Source organism: Danio rerio, chromosome 11 (assembly GCF_049306965.1).
Source record: "Danio rerio strain Tuebingen ecotype United States chromosome 11, GRCz12tu, whole genome shotgun sequence".
NCBI classification, from domain to species: domain Eukaryota; kingdom Metazoa; phylum Chordata; class Actinopteri; order Cypriniformes; family Danionidae; genus Danio; species Danio rerio.
The window spans coordinates 27,208,018-27,229,027 of NC_133186.1; the positions used below are offsets into that span (position 1 = coordinate 27,208,018).

The 21,010-nt window shown below is 34.1% G+C and overlaps 2 protein-coding genes across 9 annotated transcripts in view; both read left to right on the plus strand.

Moving 5' to 3' along the window:
- ndrg3a (ndrg family member 3a) overlaps positions 1-3,110 on the plus strand; it is a 74,647-nt gene extending 71,537 nt beyond the window's left edge. For all 7 annotated transcript variants that reach the window (NM_199517.1, XM_021479547.3, XM_009306019.5 and 4 more), the window contains 1 exon segment: positions 2,239-3,110. In NM_199517.1, the coding sequence (NP_955811.1) occupies positions 2,239-2,384 (146 nt within the window). In that variant the 3' untranslated portion in view covers positions 2,385-3,110.
- Positions 3,111-3,272: 162 nt separating this feature from the next.
- sla2a (Src like adaptor 2a) lies at positions 3,273-19,050 on the plus strand. Of its 2 annotated transcripts, XM_009306053.5 has the most exons (8): positions 3,273-3,616; positions 8,299-8,437; positions 8,542-8,641; positions 11,040-11,126; positions 14,869-14,972; positions 15,060-15,206; positions 18,232-18,361; positions 18,461-19,050. In XM_009306053.5, exons 2-8 carry the CDS (start codon positions 8,359-8,361, stop codon positions 18,576-18,578), a joined length of 765 nt encoding a protein of 254 aa, XP_009304328.1. In that variant the 5' UTR covers positions 3,273-3,616; positions 8,299-8,358; the 3' UTR covers positions 18,579-19,050. The 2 variants fall into 2 exon arrangements, with proteins under 2 accessions (XP_009304328.1, XP_073772862.1); XM_073916761.1 differs by lacking the exon at positions 3,273-3,616 and having other exon boundaries at positions 8,247-8,437.
- Positions 19,051-21,010: the final 1,960 nt, after the last annotated feature.

Consider the following 21,010-nt stretch of genomic DNA (forward strand, 5'->3'; position numbering starts at 1 on the left):
TATTCGCATGGTGATATTTGACTTTTTTATGTGTGGTTGACCGATGTGTTTTTTTAATGGATTTTTAAAAAATGTCTGCATATTTATATTAATGTTTTTAGTTTTGATATATTCTTAATGTAGATATTTATTTCTTTTTTATTTGTTTAATTATTTTTTATGCTTTCTTCATTGCACATTTATTGGTTTTTATGTATGTTTTTGTTTTGTTTGGTACATCTTTTTTGCAGAAATTCCTCTCTGTGGCTTTTTTCTAAAAAAAAAAAACTAATTTAAAGTTAACACTTGAAAGTATTGATCCATTAGTTAGTTTTAGTTAATGTATTTACTAACATGAACAATACATTTATTATATCATTGTTGATGTTATTTAACATTATTTAAGTTAAATAGTATAGTTCATGTTAACTTGCGGTGCATTAACTTGTCAACAAACTCAATTTTAGATTTTAATAACGCATTAGTAAATGTTGATCTATGATTAATTAATGCTTTACAAGATTTTTCATACTTAATATTAGTAAATACATCTACTAACTTTAACTAATGAACTGTTATTCTAAAGTGTTGCCAATACAAATTATGTTTTTATTTACTTTATTTTCAATTTAGGTTTTATTTGTTGAAGTCTGTTCTAAAGCAGTGGTTCCCAAAGTAAGAGTCGGGACCCCCCGAGGGGTTGTGAGACAATGAAAGGGTCTTGCTTGGTGATTTCCAAAAATCTAATTCATTTTATTAAACCATTAGAAATTGGGCTGTGTAATTTGGTCTAAAATCTACATTAATTGAACATTTTAAATCGATTATGATTAATGAATGATTATTTTATTTATTTATTTATTTATTTATTTTTTGCCCTCACAGTTCACTGACAGGTTTTGTACAGTAAAAATGTTCAAATATTATAAGAGATTTTTGAATGAAGGGTGTATTACTTTATTTTAAAATAATTGAAGTAAACACAGACTATCTGCTATTTATGATTATTTATTGAACATCAATGCTGAACAACTGAAATTAAAACACACATTGCCTAAATCCAAGTCACTTTTTTTCTTATAAAAAGTGAAAACTAATTTTATAACAAAACTAATATGTTCAATGTTTTCAAAAGTAGAAAATATAATTTTCAATGTAAATAATTTTATTTTAATAGAAAATATGCCATATCAAGGCATCTGGCGCAGCTTCCAATCATCATCAATGTAATCCAAACATGCGATGTGTAGTAATTTTTTTCGAAAGGGGCACATGCGTTCGACGCAGACGTATAAATCAGCCTTAACAGAGCGGGGTCATATGACTACACACAGTAGGGAAAGTAATTAAAAAAATTGACCTGGAAAAATTAAATCGATTATAGGTTCTGAATGTCGATTTCAATAACTTTTAACTAATTAGAATAACCATGTTTTATTCATAACCTACTGAAGATAAAAATAGTAGTTTATAGCTACTATATACTACATATTTACTATAGTAGCTCATAGTTACTAGTTCTATTGGATTGTCACCCCTGTGGTGATCACATTATATTAAAGATACAGCAATAGTGTCTAATGCAGCAGATTGGTATTATACCACCAGGTTAAACTTTCTGGCACATTTACAGCACTCAAATACATTAAAAAATTAAATGAAGAATTGTCTTGGGCCTATTGGTGTGTGTGCGCGCCGTTGCATGCAAGCTATATTTAACTGTATTTATAACCACCTCAGAGGATATTGGAGGTTGTGGACTGAAACGTTTGGGAACCCCTGTTCTAAAGTACTTATTTATTTATGCTGTTTTTTCTTTTTCATGTGTTCTTTATTCTACTTCTGTTATGATTTGTCTATATTTTTATGTTAAAAAGATTTGAAAATTGTGTGCGCGTGTGTGTGTGTGTATAGATATATAAATATATATATTTATATATATATATATATATTTATATATATATATATATATTTTTTTTTTTTTTCAATCATTTAGCAGCTTTTTGTAGGTTTTCAGAAAGCATGAGTTGTTTTCACTTTGCCTTGTATGCGTCTGTGCTCAGCAAGTAATTTGCTTTCATCAGCAATGCTTTCATGTTCACATTTATACCAGCGTGTAGGCAGACGACACAAGACAAACCTGTGATCATCTGTTATTACATTCTCAGTTTGGTTTCCTCTTGCATGATGCTTGTATTTTTATCCCCCTGAAGCTACCAAAAACAAAAATAAACACAAAATCTCTTTTACGACCCACAGTACCTGCAGCCGGCATGACCCGTCTGTCCAGATCCCGTTCCTCATCCTCCAGCATCACCTCCACAGACGGATCCCGCAACCGCAACCTCAACAGCCCACTGGACGGGCCCAATTCTGGACCACAAACCATGGAGGTGTCCTGCTAAAGCTCAAATGTCCTCCTGCTACTGCTGTATGAATAGAGAGGCAGACATGTGTGATATACTGAAGGTATGCATAGTGAATATATATATATAAAGATGTTACTACACGCTAGCCACATTTTCAGTCATTAAAACGGATCAAATGAAAGATTAATATATAAATAACAGTGAGGGTCTTCCAACTGGTTTGAGATGCATTTGATTCACTTTGTTTTCAATTATTACAGTGAAACTCACTTAAAGGAAAACACACGCATTAAAGAAATAGCTTTTATGTTTTACGCTGTGACCTGTGACCTTTCCTGTCTGCTTAACTTGCTTCATGGTGTTATATTGTTTCTTTTTTTTGTCTTGTTTAATAACCGTCTTTCAAGTCACTCCCCTGTTTATCTTATGAATGTAATTAATATTTAAGAGCTAACTTTTGTTGTATTTATATTAAGAACTCTTAACAGGATACTACTAAACACATCAGCTATTAGGAGATAAACACTCGGGGTGGTCTTTATTTTCAGTTTAATTTGTACTTTTAATATTTTTAAATATGCAAATCGAACGTAGCATCTTTCTTTTGTACGTTTACCCCCTTACCATTTTTTAACATCATTATTATTCCTAATCGGAGCATAAATCAATGTACACATGGAATGACAGCTTTCATGGACATGAAATAGTGTCACTGTCCACTGGTTCTCAGTTAATAAATAAAGTTATATCATGGAAAAAACACACAGTTGGTGCATCTTGTCTTTTTAATAAACCTTATCTCTTAAAAAACAGTTTATCAACGGCATAAGAGCCGGAAGATCATTGAGATTGAGAAGTTTCCGACCACATATGTACTTTCTGTTGAGCAACCCTTACCCTCATCGTTGTGGTTAAACTATATTTATCCTGCTAATATTAAATGGTGCTAAGGAAATGATCAGCTTGAATTCATCTTGCTACATTTCCTTTGTGCATTTATATTGCATTTAGGCAACTTTCACATACATGTGCAGTCTTTAAGTCATTCATATGTAGTTCTGATTATAGTTTTGATCATTGATTGGTAGCGTCTGAGGTCTTTTGGCACAGGAAATCTCATTTGCATATCGCTTTGTTAACCACAACTCCTACTCGTGAAAACACGAGGTGCTTCACACGAGCAACAGAGCACGAAGATCACATCAACACTCATCTAGAGATGGGATCCCGCTAGTGGATATTGTTTGAGAAGATTTTGCCAGAACACAGTAAGTACTCTAATGTGCTTTAGTCTGGTTAAACGTTTAAGAGATTATCATCTGACTCTGACTTTGATTCTGTCTCTCTTCCATTGTATCTCCATCTGCATGTTTGTCATCCGTCAATCGTCTGACTTTCAGTTTATCTTTCTTAATGACTTTGTGGATTATCAGTCTGTGTGTCTGCCATTCTATCTCCATCTACCTTTTTGTCATCTGTCTATCATCTACCTGACTGTCTTTCTATCTTTCTATGCAACTATTTGTATAGTCTGTGCAATCATGTGAAGAAGTTAGCACAGCCTAATGAACCTAATGTTTTTTTGCATCAGGAAATCATTTAAAAAAACAATATGGTCTTTGGCAGGGCTTAAAATTCATGAGATAAACCCTCAGATGAACAATGACCTCTCACACATAATTTATTGAACAAAAATAGCCAAGAGAAAAAAGCCATTGGTGACAAACATAAGATTCAGATGACTGTAGGTCGACTTTTATCATTAATTAAAGTCAGCATTTTCTGTATGACTTTTATCAGTCTCTCAGATCATTCTGGAGGTGTTTTGGAGTTTTTCTGTCAGCATTTCTGTCACCATGACTATTGTTGAAACATCCATTTTTTTCTTTTCATTGGTTCTGTTGTAGTCTGTTGTATGTACTGGTTTGCTTGAGATAATTGTCTTGTTACATGACCCAATTTGGGCTAGGTTTTAGCTGTGGGACGGTCATAGTGTTCACACACCAGACGCCAGACTAACAAAATGCTAAAACTTCTGCTGATGATCAGTTCAGGCATTTGATAAGCAGTGACGGATTGTTTTTGGTATGATGTACTTTACATTTTAAGACCTGCAATAAATCTAATATCTTTTAAACTCCTGAAAAAATGGATTTTAAATGGGTGTCTATCTGATTGTATATCTGTCTATCTGTATGATGTATTGCTCTATAGGTCAGTTTAACAAATGGGGCTTAAGCCAGGACTAGGCCTCGATTAAATCAGGTAATGAAAGGGATAGTTCACCAAAAAATTTAAATTTACCCATGGTTTACTCTCACTCAAATGGTTTCAAACCTTTAAGAGTTTCTTTATTCTGTTGAACACTAAAGAAGATATTTTGAAGAAAGCTGAAAACCTGTAACCACTGACTTACATAATAGGTGGATGAGTATTCTTTGTGTTCAACAGAATAAAGAAACTCTTAAAGGTTTGAAACCGCTTAAAAGAGAGTAAAGAGTGAGTAAATTGGCATTTTTGGGTGAACTATCCCTTTCATTACCTACTGTTATTTAATCAAAGCCTTGTTCTAACTTAAGTTAAGCTCTGTTTGTGAAACTGACCCATAGATCGATACATTGATTGATAGACAGACAGATAGACAACTCAAAAACACAAAGTTTAGAACAAGTAAAGGAATTGTAAGTGATGGCAGAGATTAAATTAGGTAATGAAAGGCATAATTTACCCAAAACTGAAAATTTACTCAAGGTTTACTCTCACTCAAATGGTTTCAAACCTTTAAGAGTTTCTTTATTTTGTTGAACACTAAAAATAGATATTTTGAAAAAAAAAAGAAAAACTGTAACCATCGACTTCCACAGTAGGTGAATGGGTATTCTTTGTGTTAAACAGAATAAAGAAACGATTTAATGTTTGAAACCACTTGAGGGAGAGTGAACAGTGAGTTAACTGACATTTTTGGGTGAACTATCCCTTTCATTACCTACTGTAATTTAATCAAGGCCTAGTCCTAGCTTAGGTTAAGCTCTGTTTGTGAAACTGACCCATAGATTGATACATAGATAGATAAATTGATTGATGAACAGACAGAAAGACAACTCAAAAACTCAAAGTTTGGAACAAGTGAAGGAATTGTAAGTGATAACAGAGATTAAATTAGGTAATGCAAGGGATAGTTCACCCAAAAATTAAAATTTACTCATGGTTTACTCTCACTCAAATAGTTCCAAACCTTTAAAGGTTCAGGACACACTGGAGAACTTTTTTATTAATATTAACAGATGTGTGTGTGTTGAGCATCAGTTAAGACAATGTTAGCACCTGTCAGCTTTAATTGTGGGGAAAACTGGATAATTTTGAGCTTTTGTCAGCTAATTTCAGCTTCCGGGTTTAAAATGATTTTTGGGGCGGGATAAAAATCTGCGACGCAGCGCAGTACTGCAAGTGCAATGATGACGCGTCGGTTTCTCATTATTATTCAAAGCGGAGTTTCCTTATTCTATGAGAAGAGCCGGCTGCTAAATTATTCATGAGACCTGCCAGACCTGCCAGAAGCCCGAGCTGTGAGACACGCCACAGCATTTAGCCGTTCATGAAGGCTCATATGCTTTTGTTTCCATGATCCACGGGGTTTGTTGCATGTTTTCCCCCGCGATCATACAGCAAAGCTGTGTGTGTGCTGCTAGCATTTTTGTCGGGAGAGCAGCACGAGAATTAGAAAATGGCGGACGCTGTCTTTTATCGGGAGTTCGTTCACATTCAGACACATCACTGTTCCTCCTCACGGTTTGTCTCATTTTGTGAGCTAACTGACGACAACAACAGTTTTTCGCTCATGTTCTCCCCTGCTGGCCACGCCCACTCCTGCCCGATGCTCACGGAGCTCCACGCCCATTAATTATGCATCTTTTGAAAAAATTCTGAAGTAGACTTTAACCGAAAGTGGGGGGTGTCATGGCCCTTTAAGAGTTTCTGTTGAACCCTAAAAATAGATATTTTGAAGAAAGCTGAAAACCTGTGACCATTTACTTCCATAATAGGTGGATGGGTATTCTTTGTTTTAATCAGAATGAAGAGTCTCTTAAAGGTTTAAACCACTTGAGGGAGAGTAAACAGAGGGTTGTTTTAAATTTTTGGGTGAACTATCCCTTTAATTACCTACTGTAATTTAATTAAGGCCTAGTCCTAGCTTAAGTTAAACCCTGTTTGTGAAACTGACCCCTAGATCGATACATTGATTGATAGACAGACAGAAACACAACTCAAAACTCTTAAGTTTGAAACGAGTAATTTTAAGTGATGGCAGAGATTAAATTAGGTAATGAAAGGGATAGTTCACCCAAAATTTTAAATATACTCATGGTTTACTCTCGCTCAAATGGTTTCAAACCTTAAAGAGTTTCTTTATTCTGTTGAACACTAAAGAAGATATTGCTTTTTCAGTATACCTATTATTACAATACATTGATTGATAGACAGACGGACAGAAAGACAACTCAAAGTTATTTGTCGAGTGGAAAACAAGTAAAGGAATTTTAGGTTATGGCAGAGTTTTCAGTTTTGTGTGAAATATATATTTAAGCAGCTTTTATAAAAATGACTTAGAAATTAGTATCTTGAAACTTTTCTATGGAACTGACATTTTTGTTTGTGACAGCACATGAATGCAATTTAGTTTACTTAGTTTACCAGCAGATTAGCTTTAAGCCAAGATTCTGAAAGTGGGGTATCTGTCATCCATGCATTCATTTAATTGTAATTTTGGTAGTGCAGTTTTTACAGAATTGCTGAAGGATTTTTGGATACATCGGATTTCAGTTTCCAATGAATGGCTAATATGAAAAATTTGCATTAATATATTGCGATATTTTGTTTTTCTGCAATGTGAATACAGATCCACCAGAATATTAGGGAAAGAAAATCACATTTAGATTGATTGGGTTGATTTTGTAAGAGTGTGAATCATGTATAAAAATAATAAACAAATAAAACAAGCTAAAATGATTACCATAGAGCAGGGCTGGCCAAACTTTTTCATATAAAAGGCGAAAAACCAAATAACATTTGAGAGCCATGAGTCAAAGTAAATGTATGCCAAGCTAAATTACATTAAGGTTGCCATGTTTTGTTTCCTTAACTATTAAATAAGATTTAATAGTAAACAGAAAACATTACTTTAAATTGTATTAGTTAATGCAGTATACCAGTTAAAATGATAACTTCTTGCAATAATATCATGAACAAAGAACATTTGAATTGGTCCTCTGTCAGGTGACAGTATGCACATTTAAGCTAAATATAATTAATTTACACCATTTAATTGAAACTTTTTATTTCAGTTAGTTTTTAACAATAAAACAAACAAACAAAAAGGTTATATTAGATTTAAAAAGACATCTTCTAAATCATGTATATCATTCTTCCTGTTCTCAGATGGGATGGTGGGCCAAATCAAAGGTCACTGTGGGCCCCTAAATTGGGCATCCCTGCAATAGAGCAACGAAAAAAGTAAAAAAAAATAATAATAATAATACATAACAAATAAAACATGCTTTATGGTTTTCCCTATAGTCAAACAGTCATCAAGTACAGAAATTGAATAATGTAGTAAGTATAAAGTGTTAAATAACACTTTATAGTATTAATGATTCAGTAATATGATTCTTTATTAAAGTTACAAATGTAGTATGAATGTAGGAGTATGAATGCTTTACACTCTCTTGAAATGCCTTTAAAACACATGCAAACTCTGTTATTGGTTTACTTTACACAGACTCCACAAATCTCATGTATGCTCAACTGTTGTGCTGATCAACTAAAAACTCAACATTGCACATCCTGTGATGTGACCCATTACCAACACACACATTGTAATATCGATGCTAAAATGATAATTGTTTAGCCCTGATGTGAAATTGAACTGGTAAATGGAGTGCTGTTTCTTCAGTTGTGTTTTCAGGTTGTGGGGTCTTTGAATAAATCCATCAGACATGGTGATAAAATAAGCATGGGCTGTCTAATAAGCAGATTCTGGCCTCGATCTGATGTTCACAGACTGGAGGAAACTGTCTTGTTGCCTGATGGAGGTTTGAGAATGATTATACACTTGTAATTATACACTTATATACAAATAAATAACACATCGTTGCTTGTATATATTTATCCCTCATGTGAGTCTTGTTTAATTCAGCTTCAGGAAGTCACACGGCAGTGGCCTTGTGCAACTTTCCATCCTTCAGGTCTGATGAACATACCATATGTTTAGGAGACAAGCTGAACATTATATCAGAGTAAGAGTATGTTTTGACATATCCTGATATTTAATAATCTAATACAGTCTTATGCAAAGATTTGGGCACCCCTCTGTGGCTGCATAATAATGCGCTCTTTCTCTATAAGATTAGATTACAGTGAAATACCATTCAGTTTCTAAAGAAAGCTAGATAATGTCATGCTTTCCAGGCAGAAATCCGTAGTGTAACTGCATTGAGATATGTGAAATTAAATGTAACCTAAAAATAGGCTATGCAAAAGTTTGGGCACCCTCTCTTTTGTGTGGATTTCAAAACTTGCAGTCACTTAATGCTGATTGATTACAACACAAAATTGATTTGAGTGAATCTTAACAATCCTAACACAGGTGCGACAACAACAATCATAAAAAATGATATTTAAGATGGCTGATTGCTAGTTGTGCTTCTCCTTATTGTGAACCTGAAAAAGAAAACTTCCTAATGACCTAAAAACTAAGATAATTCATCAACATAAATTAGGAGAATAATACAGTAAGCTATCACAAAGGTTTAAATCTCCACAGTCGGAAGTATAGTAAGAAAATGGAAGGCCACAGGAACCTGTGAAGGAAAGACATGCTAGACCAAGAAAAAAATCTGAAAGGCAAAGGTGAAGAATAGTTAGAATGGTCACAGACAAACCACAGACCATCTCCAAAGAGCTCCAGTAACATCTTGCTGCTTAAAATGTCATTGTATATCATTCCACAGTTCAGGTCACTCTTTACAAAGAACAGCTCAAGGGAAGGTGAAGCAGAAGAAGCCTTTTCTGCATTCTGCCAACAACAAGAGTCATTAGAGGTATGCAAAGACTCATCTAGACAAGCCTTAATCATTTTGGAAAAAATTATTGTGGACAGATTCCACAATCATATGTGCTCTGCATGGTGGAAAAAGAAGAAAGCACTCCAGGAGAAGAACCTGCTCTCTACTGTAAAATATGGTGGAGGGTCCATCATGCTGTGCAGATGTGTGTTAAGCACAGGTACTGGAAACCTTGTCTGAGTTAAAGGTAACATGGATTCCACCCATTATTAGCAGATTCTGAAGAACAATATTCAGAAATCATTAAAAAGGTGGAAGTTACAGCAGGGTTGGATGTTCCAGCAGGACAATGACCCAAAGCACAGCTCCAGATCTACCAAAAAATCATGGTCAGAGATGATACAATGTTCTAGAATGGCCATCCCAGTTCTCAGACTGGATTGATTTGAAAAGGTCCGTTTGCACTTGGCACCCATCAAACCTGACTAAACTGGAGGACTTTTGCAAGGAAGAATGGTCCAAAATGCCTTCAAAAAGAATTCAGGGACTTATTCTTTGCTATAAAATGCATCTACAGGCTGTTATTTTAGCAAAAAGCCGCTGTGCAAAAGATCGATGTCAATATTCTGTTAGGGTGCCCAAATTTTTGCATCTGCCTGTTTTTGTTAGGACTCAAATTGCATTGAATCTGTTGATTAAATAAACGTTATGTCAGAACTGAAATGGTGCTTTTTTTCTACAGTATAAAATATATAAATGAATTTGCTGATGTGAAAGGCCAGCAGGCTATAGCTTGCAATTATGAAAATGATCAGATGTGGCCAAACTTCTGCATGAAACTGTACATTGTGAATCGAGATAGTGAATGTGGATAATTTTAATATTGTGGGCACTTCAAAATACTCTGTATATTTATTTATTATTAAAGAATATTCAGATTGTTGTTTTTACAGGTTTAATAGACCAATTATTTTCAAACCTTAAAAATAAATGTTCAACTAATTTTCACGTTAATCTGGTTTGCAATATTGAAAATTCTCTCACTATTTATAGACCTTTTGTTCGTTAACTAAGTACAGTAAGATTCAGTAAGATTAGTTAATTGAACTTAATTCAACGCAGTGACAATTACAAAAGTATTTAATAATCTTATGTTGTGTAAATGTCTTAAGTAATGTCTAATAGCAATAAAAATATCAATCATTTCATTAAATGGAGTTAATAACTTATAAACGTCAGATGTATTTTTTAAATTAACTTTAACATAACTAAAATATGACCTTTTTCAAACTGTTTATTTTAATTACTTAACTAATATTTACTTATGAGACTTTAATGTAAAGGTTTACATATTGTACTTTATCATCTTTTTGTAATTTTATTTGTTTAAAACTTGTATTTTTTCTAATTATGTTTATACAATAAAACTACACAACAGGCATTCTTTTCAGTATTATAACTGTTAAAGTAACCTTTTTTTTTCAGCTTAGGTCAATATCCTGATAATGCCCTATTTATTAGTGATAAAAGATTCAACAATTATTTGCAACATGAACATTTTATATCAGTAGAAGGCCAAGTACGTATGTCTTTGTTAAATTGAATCATAATGAGTTTGTTTCTGTTGCAGAGATGATGACATGTTGAGGGTTTGCTCCACATCAACTGGCAATGAGTGTTTCATTCCTCACACTTATGTTTCCAAAGTCCATGACCAGTCAGTAAAGTTCAGACTGTTTCTTTATAATACTTTGTTATGTTCTAATATTCTATATTCTATTATGTTCACTTGCAAAAAGCTGTGTTTTTAGATTTTTTGACAATTTAATGTTTTAATACTGCTGTTTTAGGAGTATTGTTTTACTCTTCTTTCAATATTTTCCTGTTTTAGTCATTTTTATATGAATAATCTTTTTTTCCATTGTATGTTCTCTCTAAACTCACTCTTAACATGCACTCTAAACACAACTGGTGGGTTTGTCCATATTTGACCCAATGATAGGTTACAACAACCCAGCTTTTTTAGAGTGTGGTATTTGATTTAAAAATGGATTAATCTTTTCTCTTATTTTGTAAATTAAAAATGTCATAAAGTATATATATATATATTTTGGCCCTCCCTTGCTCTAAATAGTGGAATATAGCCATTGCAAACCATCCCACAATGATTTTATTGCTTATTAAATACAATCAATGAAACAGAAAAGTACAGCCTGATTTCTTCAACTTAACAACAGTCTGAATCATTTGGACATTTTAAAACAGCATTGTTTTTTGTCAACTAACAGCTTTAAAAATTAAAGATTAAACAATCTTTTTATAAAGGGTGCAGTGATTCCTACTGTGCGTCCTTCTGGAGTGTTAATATTCTGTTAATTTAACAAACAGATTGAAGAATCTATAAAAGATTCTAGGTTGAGTTCAAAAAAAATATCAATTCCAAAAGCAAAAACCCTGCAATGAAACAATAATAACAATAATGAACAATAATTAGTCAAAACTGAATATGCATTACTTAGTAATAAAATATATGTTCAGAGCTCAAAAATAACAACAACAACAAAACAATTAACATTAATGCAAAGACTGATCCATGAATAATAAAATCAATAAGCAAATATTATAAAGTAAATCTGAAAAAAATAATAATAATTTCTTATGTATAAATATATATATAAAATTATAAATTTCTTATATATTTATATACATATATAAGAAAAAGGGAAGCAACAAATAATGGGTTAATGTTAATACCCAAACACAAACTGTATTCCCTTCACTCTCTTACCCTGTTTCTTACATAGAAATTTACATATAAAAGACTATTAAGTATGAAAACATCGGGTCTGTTAAACTGGGAAAGAAATAAAAAAATTTATATAACTAGATGACATTTATTATATGCCTATTTTTGATAAATGTGCTACTAGATTTTTATATTAGCGTATAACATATATAAATATTTAAGTACCAAAGCACTGCCAATGAAGATAATTTAAATACATTTTTAAAGTTCTTTCAATATAGCTCAGGCTATTTTATCGAGACATGACACTATTGTTTTGAGCCCACAAAAGTGGACAGGTAGTTTGTAAAGTTTTATTTGATTATGTTGTATTCATATTTTGTATAATCTCCAAAATAAAGAATAAAGAAAACAGCTGCTCGCGGTCTCTCACACACATACAGTACAGGCATCTAACACGCATGTATCACACACAAACACACCTTTTAAACTTAACAACAACTCTCGACAACCTTTACTGGCTGCTGTGTCTTTAATAGATGTAAAGGTTATTATGCATTATTGAAACATCAAGGAGAACGCAGCAAAGAAAAGTGACTTATAAATTAAAACTTTATTATTTTATGCAACAGCCTTACATTAAAAGGGAAATATAAGAGCGATCATAAGCAAAAAGACCCCCAGTCTATAAGCTGTTTTATAGAATAACCTTATCTAATAATCTTAAACTGATCAGCTATATGTTTTCTTACCCATATTTATTTATTTGTTTGGCACATGTAGTAATGTGCGATATGAAAACTAGTGTAATGGCAGCATGCTATCTTTACCAGACTCGGGCAAAGTCTGCCTCTCCTTTTACTCCACCCCGAAGCCCCAGCTGGCCCTCTTTGGCCCAAGGTATTTTGCGGGCTGAAAAAGGCCAGCAGCTGGCCCCGAGAAAGCCCAGCTTTGGCCCGATCAGGCCCTGGAAGTGACAGTGAAAACGCGACTGGCCCTGGCTCGCTCCCTTTAAACGCGAAAGTGGAAACGCGGCTAATTAGTTTGCTTATTGAGAGGGTCGGCTCTGGGTACAAAAAGTATTCAGACCCCCTTACATTTTTCACTCTTTGTTCTATTGCAGCCATTTGCTAAAATCTTTTATGTTCTTTTTTTCCTCATTAATGTACACACCGCACCCCACACAGATTTATTTAAAAAGAAAAACTGATATATTGCATGGTCCTTAGTATTCAGACCCTTTGCTGTGACACTCATATGCTCAGGTGCTGTCCATTTCTTCTCATCCTCCTTGAGAGGGTTCTACACCTTCATTTGAGTCTAGCTGTGTTTGATTATACTGATTGGACTTGAGTTGGTTAGTCACACATCTGTCTATATTAGGCTCACAGATCTGGCCAAGGTAGGTTACAAAAAAATTCAACTGCACTTAAGGTTCTCAAGAGCACAGTGGCCTTTATAATCCTTAAATAGAAGACATTTGGGGTGACCACAGCCCTTCCTAGAGCTTACTGTATGGCCAAACTGACTTTAGGGTAGAAGAGTCTTGGTGAGAGAAGTGAAGAACCTAAAGATCACTGTGGCTGAGCTCCAAAGATGGAGTTGGGAGATAGGAGAAAGTTTTAGAAAGTCAATCATCACTGCAGCCCGCCACCAGTGATAGGCTTTTAGTGGCTCAACAATAACCTCTCAGTGCAAGACACATGAAAGCATGGAGTTTGCTAAATTGGTAAGAAATAAGGTTCTCTGCCCTGATAACTCCAAGATAGAACTTTTAATTATAAGCAGTATGTGTGGAGAAACCAGGCAGTCCTAACAGTGAAGCATGGTGGTGGCAGCATCATGCTGTGGGGTGTTTTCAGCTGCAGGGACAGGACGACTGGTTGCAATCAAGGGAAAGATAAATGCGCCCAGGTACAGAGCTAACCTGGGCGAAAACCTTTTCCAGAGTGCTCAGGACCTCAGATTGGCTGAAGGTTTACCTTCCAACATGACCCCAACAATGACCCTAAGAACACAACTAAAATAAGGTGCGGCTTTACTACAACTCCGTGACTGATGTTGAAGGGCTTAACCAGAGCCCTAACTTAAACCCAACTGACCATCGCTGGAGATACCTTAAATGGCTGCCCACCAACGTTTACCCTAAAGCCTAACAGAACTGGAAAGGATCTGCAAGGACGAATGGCAGAGAATCCCTAAATCCAGGTGTGGAAATTTTCTTCAAAAAGACACATGGCTATATTGGATCAAAAGGGTGCTTCAGCTATTTTTACAGGGCAAATGGTCTGAATACTTAAGAACGTGATATTTCAGTTTTTCTTTTTTAATAATTCTGCAAAAATGTCAACAATTTTGTGTTTTTCTGTCAATATGGGCATGCCGTGTATACATCAATAAGGAAAAAAACTTCAGCAAATGGCTGCAATAAAGAATGAAAAAAATTAAGGTCTAAATACTTTCTGTACCAACTGTATTAGCACAAAATTACAAATGCTAAATCATTATTATAAGGCTTGTGTTAGCATAACATTGCTGTCTTTCTAATGTTTCTGTTTTCTCGACTGTCGATAACGGAAAAACGTTGTTATGTGTATCATCAAATCATTCATAAAGTGAATTGAACTATAATCCAATAGGTTATCAATGTTGATTGAGAGCTTTAGAAAATGGTGTGACTGTGTCTATTATTGCTTTATGTGTTTGGATTAAGGTGGTTTTTTGAAGGGATCTCCAGGAGAAATGCAGAACAACTACTAATGCTGCCTCAAAACTACTCTGGATGTTTTCTAATTCGTGAAAGCCAGTCATTCCCTGGTTAGTGCTTCCAAGCAATTTATTGATTTTTTTTTATTTTTAAACTGGATTTCATAACCATAAAGCTTGTATTTGCATTGGTTGTAGGTTTGTATTCACTGTCAGTGCGACAACACAGTGGGCAAATGCACACTGTACTGCACTACAAAATCTATCAGCTCCACAACGGCTGGTTCTACATCCAACCAAACCACCCCTTCTCCACTCTCTCCCAGCTGGTGGACTATTACTCACGTGAGCACAAAGTAGCAAAATCTTATCCAGCTATAAATAATATGTTCTAGGAGCTACGATAATGTGGAATTAAAAAACTGTTATTTGCAACACTGGTGGCCATTAAGTGAACTGCAGTCAGTATTTTTATTAACACAACAGTGGAAATGTTGCTAATGAAAATACAGTAACTAATAGTATTTTAGGAGTGTGTGCCTTTTTCAAAACACATGCAGAGACTATAACATCAAAATCAGAGTATCATTTTATTTTAAATGCACATTACAGTCTGTTCTTACTGTAACATTTTCATTGCATAAACTGGGTTACAACTACTATTCCTAAAACTACACCTGAACCTAACCATAACCCAGTACTTTTTTGAGGTATACTTGCACAGTAAGTACATACTGTAAATAAAGTGCCACCAAAATCAGTCTTTAGTATTTTATAGACAACCTATGTTTCTCAACCATGGTTCTGGAGGCCCACCAACACTGCATGTTTTGGATGACTCTTTTCTTTGTTACACCCATTACAGGTCTTTCAGTCTCTGCTAAAGAGCTGATGATCTAAATCAGGTGTGCTTAGTCAATGACTATAGCATACACAAGACATGTCACTTGTAGCGTTTTGAATGGGGAAAAGTTTAATGGTTAATATGGCGATTAAAGCCCCGCCTTCTAGTACAGGAGCCAATTTGTGATCGCTTTAGACTGACGTTTCTCCAGGGGAGAACCTCGGACCAGACGTGTGCTTTTACGACCGTTTGGTGGTAAACAAACGCACTGGAATATCAGCAAATACTTGCTTCACTGACATAAGAAATATATCCACATAAAGCTTGAAATCTACTTTTAAATGAAGCAAGTGCACTTGAAAAGAATAATTTTCTGGTTTTGTAATCAGCATGAAACAAACGCGAGGAACAGTCCTTCCTCCCAAATCACATGACAGCAATTACTTAAACGCCGAAAAACTTGAAAACAAAGAGTCCTTGTCATTTCTGGAGGAGATTCCCCATCAAGACCAAGTTGTGTATTGCTTCAGAAGACCAGTGTGATCGACCGTAGCATTATTAAAGGATGATAATGTGTAACACGGCCATAAATGAAGTTGGTGTCATGATCTTGTTTTGTTTCGAGTGTGATTGCGCTTTAGCATGGGCAACCTGAAAATATGTCTATTTTGCTTGATTTGATCGTTTCGAAACGAAACTAAAGAGACAGTTGTTGTTCAATTTTATTGGCGATTCCAAATATGTAATCGTAAGCTTGACAAACAGGTTTGGAGAGTTTGATGTTTCCCCATACAGACAGAATGCCCAAGTATACTACCTGAGAGGCATTTCAAAGATGGCCGCAGAGTGAAATGACTTGCTTTTTAAGGGTCTTTGGCTTGATTAAGGAGACGTGGAAAATGTGCAGAGTTATGGTCCTCCAGGAACGTGGTTGAGGACCACTGACCTAGGATATCGAGGAAGATGTCATGTTTTTTCTTTCTCTTTTTTTAACAACCTGTTCAAAAATTCCCAATGAAAAGACTGTTTATATATAACAATTTTTATGTAACGCCCCTCAGAGAACATTACTGTGTTATTTTGCATAAAATAATGTTGATTACTTTTAAAAGTTCTCTCAAACACATGATAGAAATGTTGATGTCCATTTACATTTCAAAACACTCAATTATGTATTTGAATTTTGTATAAACAATATTCCTGCAGTAATATTTTCAGAACATTCTGAATAAGCTTAAAGAAAGTTTGTTTGTAAATTTAGGACATCTTGAAATTATAGACCTGTTTGTTGTTAAGCTGGGATTTATCAGGCTCAGGGTACATATATGGTGATAAGATTTATTAGTTTTAAAGCTAATTCTAAAAATCATATTATTGCAATCTTGTTTTTTTTCTCCCAAAAAAATGATTAAAAACAATAATATTTACTGTCAGTCAGAATTAATCAGTCTTCTTTGTTGAATTGATATGGACGCTAATGTAAATACTATTTTATACTTATTCTTTTAGGTGTAAAAGGGTCTTTAGGTCCTTCCACCTTCAAAAGACAGCCTATTTTGCATTAAATCTAACAAAATTAACATAAACTGTAAAAAAATGCTGGGATCCACACAATTTCTTCATGTCATCCCATCACAGATTGATTAAGCTAACAGTGAGCATATTTACATGGACACCAATAGTCTGATTTTAATATGATTAAGACAATCGTCTGATTAAGAGTCTACCATGTAAACAGTGATTTTTTATTAATTTTTCCCCTTAAGGTCATAATTGACCTAAACAGAAATCTGATTAAGACATGTGGAGTATGTCAAATTATTGAAATGCAGTACAGACATATAAACTCCGCAATCAAACTTTTACCATCGTGTAGGATTTTCACCACATTTTGCAACAGTATAGTCAATACACACGGTTGTTTAACACTATTCTATGCACCTAACGAGTCAGTGAAGGACCACAGACACCTGCATCGCGAAATACGGAGGTTTTTTTTCCCCATACTGCTTGCAGTTCAAAATTCCATTAAAACTACATTCTTCCAGCAGTTTATACTCGCATCTAATATCTCTTTTGTCACGGAGCGCATGCATGAAAAGTTACTGAACGAAAGTGAAAGTACCAAACTGCAGTTAAGACGACAACTTAAAAATTAAACACCCGAAATTACAAGAAACTCTGGAGGAAATGTGGACAGTGCGATGACGCAATGACGTTAATTGAATCATGTGCTGTAACATGTAAAACCATATCATGAAAGGAGATTTCAAAAAGTAACTTGTGTAAACACCTTAATCATGTTATTGTCTCAATCAGATTAAGGCAAATCATTTGATTACCGATGTCCATAAATGTAGTCACAATTTTAAGTTGATTGAAAATCACATAGTTAAGTTGTGTTGTTTTTGCTCATTTTAAATAAGCAATCTGAACAAGCAGCAAAAATATTTATTTTTTGCTCCACTATTTAAAAATAGTGGAGCATATGAGACAGACAAAAAAAAGAGTTTTTTCAATTGACAGGATCTTCTGTTGGTTCATTTTGTCATCTGACTGAGCCTTGCAGACTTCATGACTCCATCCCAACTGCAGCTCACAGCCCGTCACCAGTAGCAGCGCAGAAGTCCAATTTTAACTGGAGAGAATTGTCCACGTAAGTTTTTTTTTTATCACAATTTCTATGTTTTATAGTAGGATGCTTGAATTGGTATCATATTGTTACCTCAGAAGTCATTTTAGTGTTTCTCATCAGGTCGATGATTAAGAGGCAGTTAAAGGGAATGGATCAGGAGAGTCTGGTCAGCGAAGGACTTCGTGAGACTATGAATGCTTATTTTTATCTGGCAGAGGAGTCCAGCTTGGAGGACTAGCATAAAACAGACCTAGGAGACACTGATGACGTTATGTAAGGGTCTTTTTTGTGTGTGTTTTAAACCACAGCACTTTGCTTAATATGTTATTATTGTGCGCCCGAAGTGGAATTAATTATTTTGTTAATTGTGCCATTTTGGTTGTTTATTGCTTTTTTGTAAAAAGTGAATATCGTTTTATTGTCATGTTTTTTGATTGCCGTAATTGATGGGATGCATTACCTTGGATAACTACAAATAAACTGGTCGATAGTGCAAAGAGAAAGCAATCATTAAAGAGCATACGGAATTTGATATAACGCAAATGAAATTGTGGATTTCAATGCGCAATTGTGTGCAAAATGGGAATAAATCCAAAAAATGAAAATTCTTTTTAATTTTATGTTTACTTTGTTGAATTTCATGTGCTTAAAATCTTTGTTTTAAATTTTATTTTACGACAAAAGGTAAAAATAAAAAATATAACTGATGTGATTATATGTATTGTATTTATTTATATGATCAATTTTAATAGCTCCTTATTAATTTTCCCTATAGATATTTATTTAGTGGTATGGACATCTTTAGCCTCTTTCACACAGTGATACCAGTAAATATCCAGAAAATTACCAGAAAGACTTTACCGGTAAATTAAAAAAATACTGTTCACAAAGGCAAGAACGTTATGGAAAATTGCCAGTTATTCTCTAGAAAGGTCTGTATGTGTGAAAGGGGCTCATGTTATGAAAAATATTAGGTGTGTGTCGAATTGGGTGCAACGTGTTCCACAGTCGTTACTGTATTCTACTGTAATAATTGGAGTCAATGTAATTGCGTTACTATGTTACAGATATAGTTTTTGGAAGAAAAAAATGCTTCTTTTAAATCGCTTTTTCTGCTGCATAGTCAGTCAATAGGCAAGCGCTTTTAAATTGCTGGAGAATGCGAGCTAAAATGTTTGCACACAAGAGTCCTTGCTTCTTCAAGTGGAAATACAGACATAACTTCAATTTCACTGAGCGTAAAAACAAAAATATTGCTGTGAATTGCAGTCTTAAGATCCTTCGACTGTTTTTAACTTGACCAGAAACTTGTTCAGCACTAGAACAGAAAGCATTCAATAACAATACTTCTCACCAAGGAGGACAACGGCGGCCAAAAACACGGTGGCCAAACTCAGCCTAAAAAAATATTGTGCAGAATCTGGAGTGAAGGTATTTTCTGAATGTGAAGAGAAGTGTAGCTGCTTATGGTACGTTCACATATCGCGTCTTTTGCGCACGCGAATATATTTAGAGCGCATTTTGGGAGCGCAAATATTGGGAACGCATTTTGCACGTGCTCGCATTTCCAGTCGCACCATGTAAAAAACACGAGTCAGGTGACAGGAACTGACCGATCGGCTTCATACTTTAGAACAGGAGTCACCAATCTCGGTCCTGGAGGGCCGGTGTCCCTGCAGGTTTTAGCTCCAACTTGCTTCAACACACCTGCCTGGATGTTTCAAGTATACCTAGTAAGACTTTGATTAGCTTGTTCAGGTGTGTTTGATTAGGGTTGGAGCTAAAATCTGCAGGACACCGGCCCTCCAGGAACAAGTTTGGTGCTTTAGAATATGTACATTTCTGTAGACTAATTATCTCAGACACAGAACACCCAGAGAATATATTGCTTTTTATAGTATGAATGTCAATGGTTACAGGCATCCAGTTTTTTTTTTCTTCTTTTATATATAAAAAAAATACAAACGTGTTTGGAACAAGTGAATAATAAGAGAGCTTTAAAGTTTTGTATGACTCTTTAAGTCTTTTGAATATGTCAAGCTGCTGTGATCAACCCATTGTCATGTTTCTCAGTGAATATTAAATCAATGAAAGGGCTGCAGTTTATTTTGTATTTTCACAAGTTTATTTTAAATGTTTTAAAAGTAACTTCAAAGTAAATTAATTGGTAATCTGATTACTTTTTACATTAAGTGTTAATGTAATCAGATTACAATAATCTTTGCAATTTGTAATGTAGTGTGTGTTAAATGCAGCAAACTTTTTAGACTCTTAACACAAATATTTTTTTAACAAACAGTTGCAGACAAGACCTTTCTCTAAATATGTATTTTAACAATAGATCTAAAAATATGTTGTAATGTTTATGTCGAAATACTGTATTGTTTTTTATATTGTATTATTATTTAAAAGTTACTTTGCTTATGAAGTTATTTATTGATTTATTTATTAATAAATAACTTATTAACTATAAATATAAATATAAATAATTTATTTAGTTATTAAATTTTTTGTTTTATTTAAGTAAATGTAAAAATTCTGTTCAATATCATACACTGCAAAAAATGCTTTTCTTAATTAGGTTTTTTTGTCTTGTTTTTTGTCCAAATATCTAAAAATTCTAAAATCAAGAAGAATTTTCTAGACAAGCAACACATTTTGTCTTGTTTT

What these genes read in the sequence shown, in the direction of transcription:
- sla2a (XM_009306053.5), top strand. Translation starts at nt 8,359, where the DNA reads ATGGGCTGTCTAATAAGCAGATTCTGGCCTCGATCTGATGTTCACAGA. An exon ending in GCTGGTGGACTATTACTCAC is followed by an intron (nt 15,207 to 18,231) that starts GTGAGCACAAAG and finishes TTCAATTGACAG; the next exon opens with GATCTTCTGTTGGTTCATTT. An exon ending in AACTGGAGAGAATTGTCCAC is followed by an intron (nt 18,362 to 18,460) that starts GTAAGTTTTTTT and finishes GTTTCTCATCAG; the next exon opens with GTCGATGATTAAGAGGCAGT.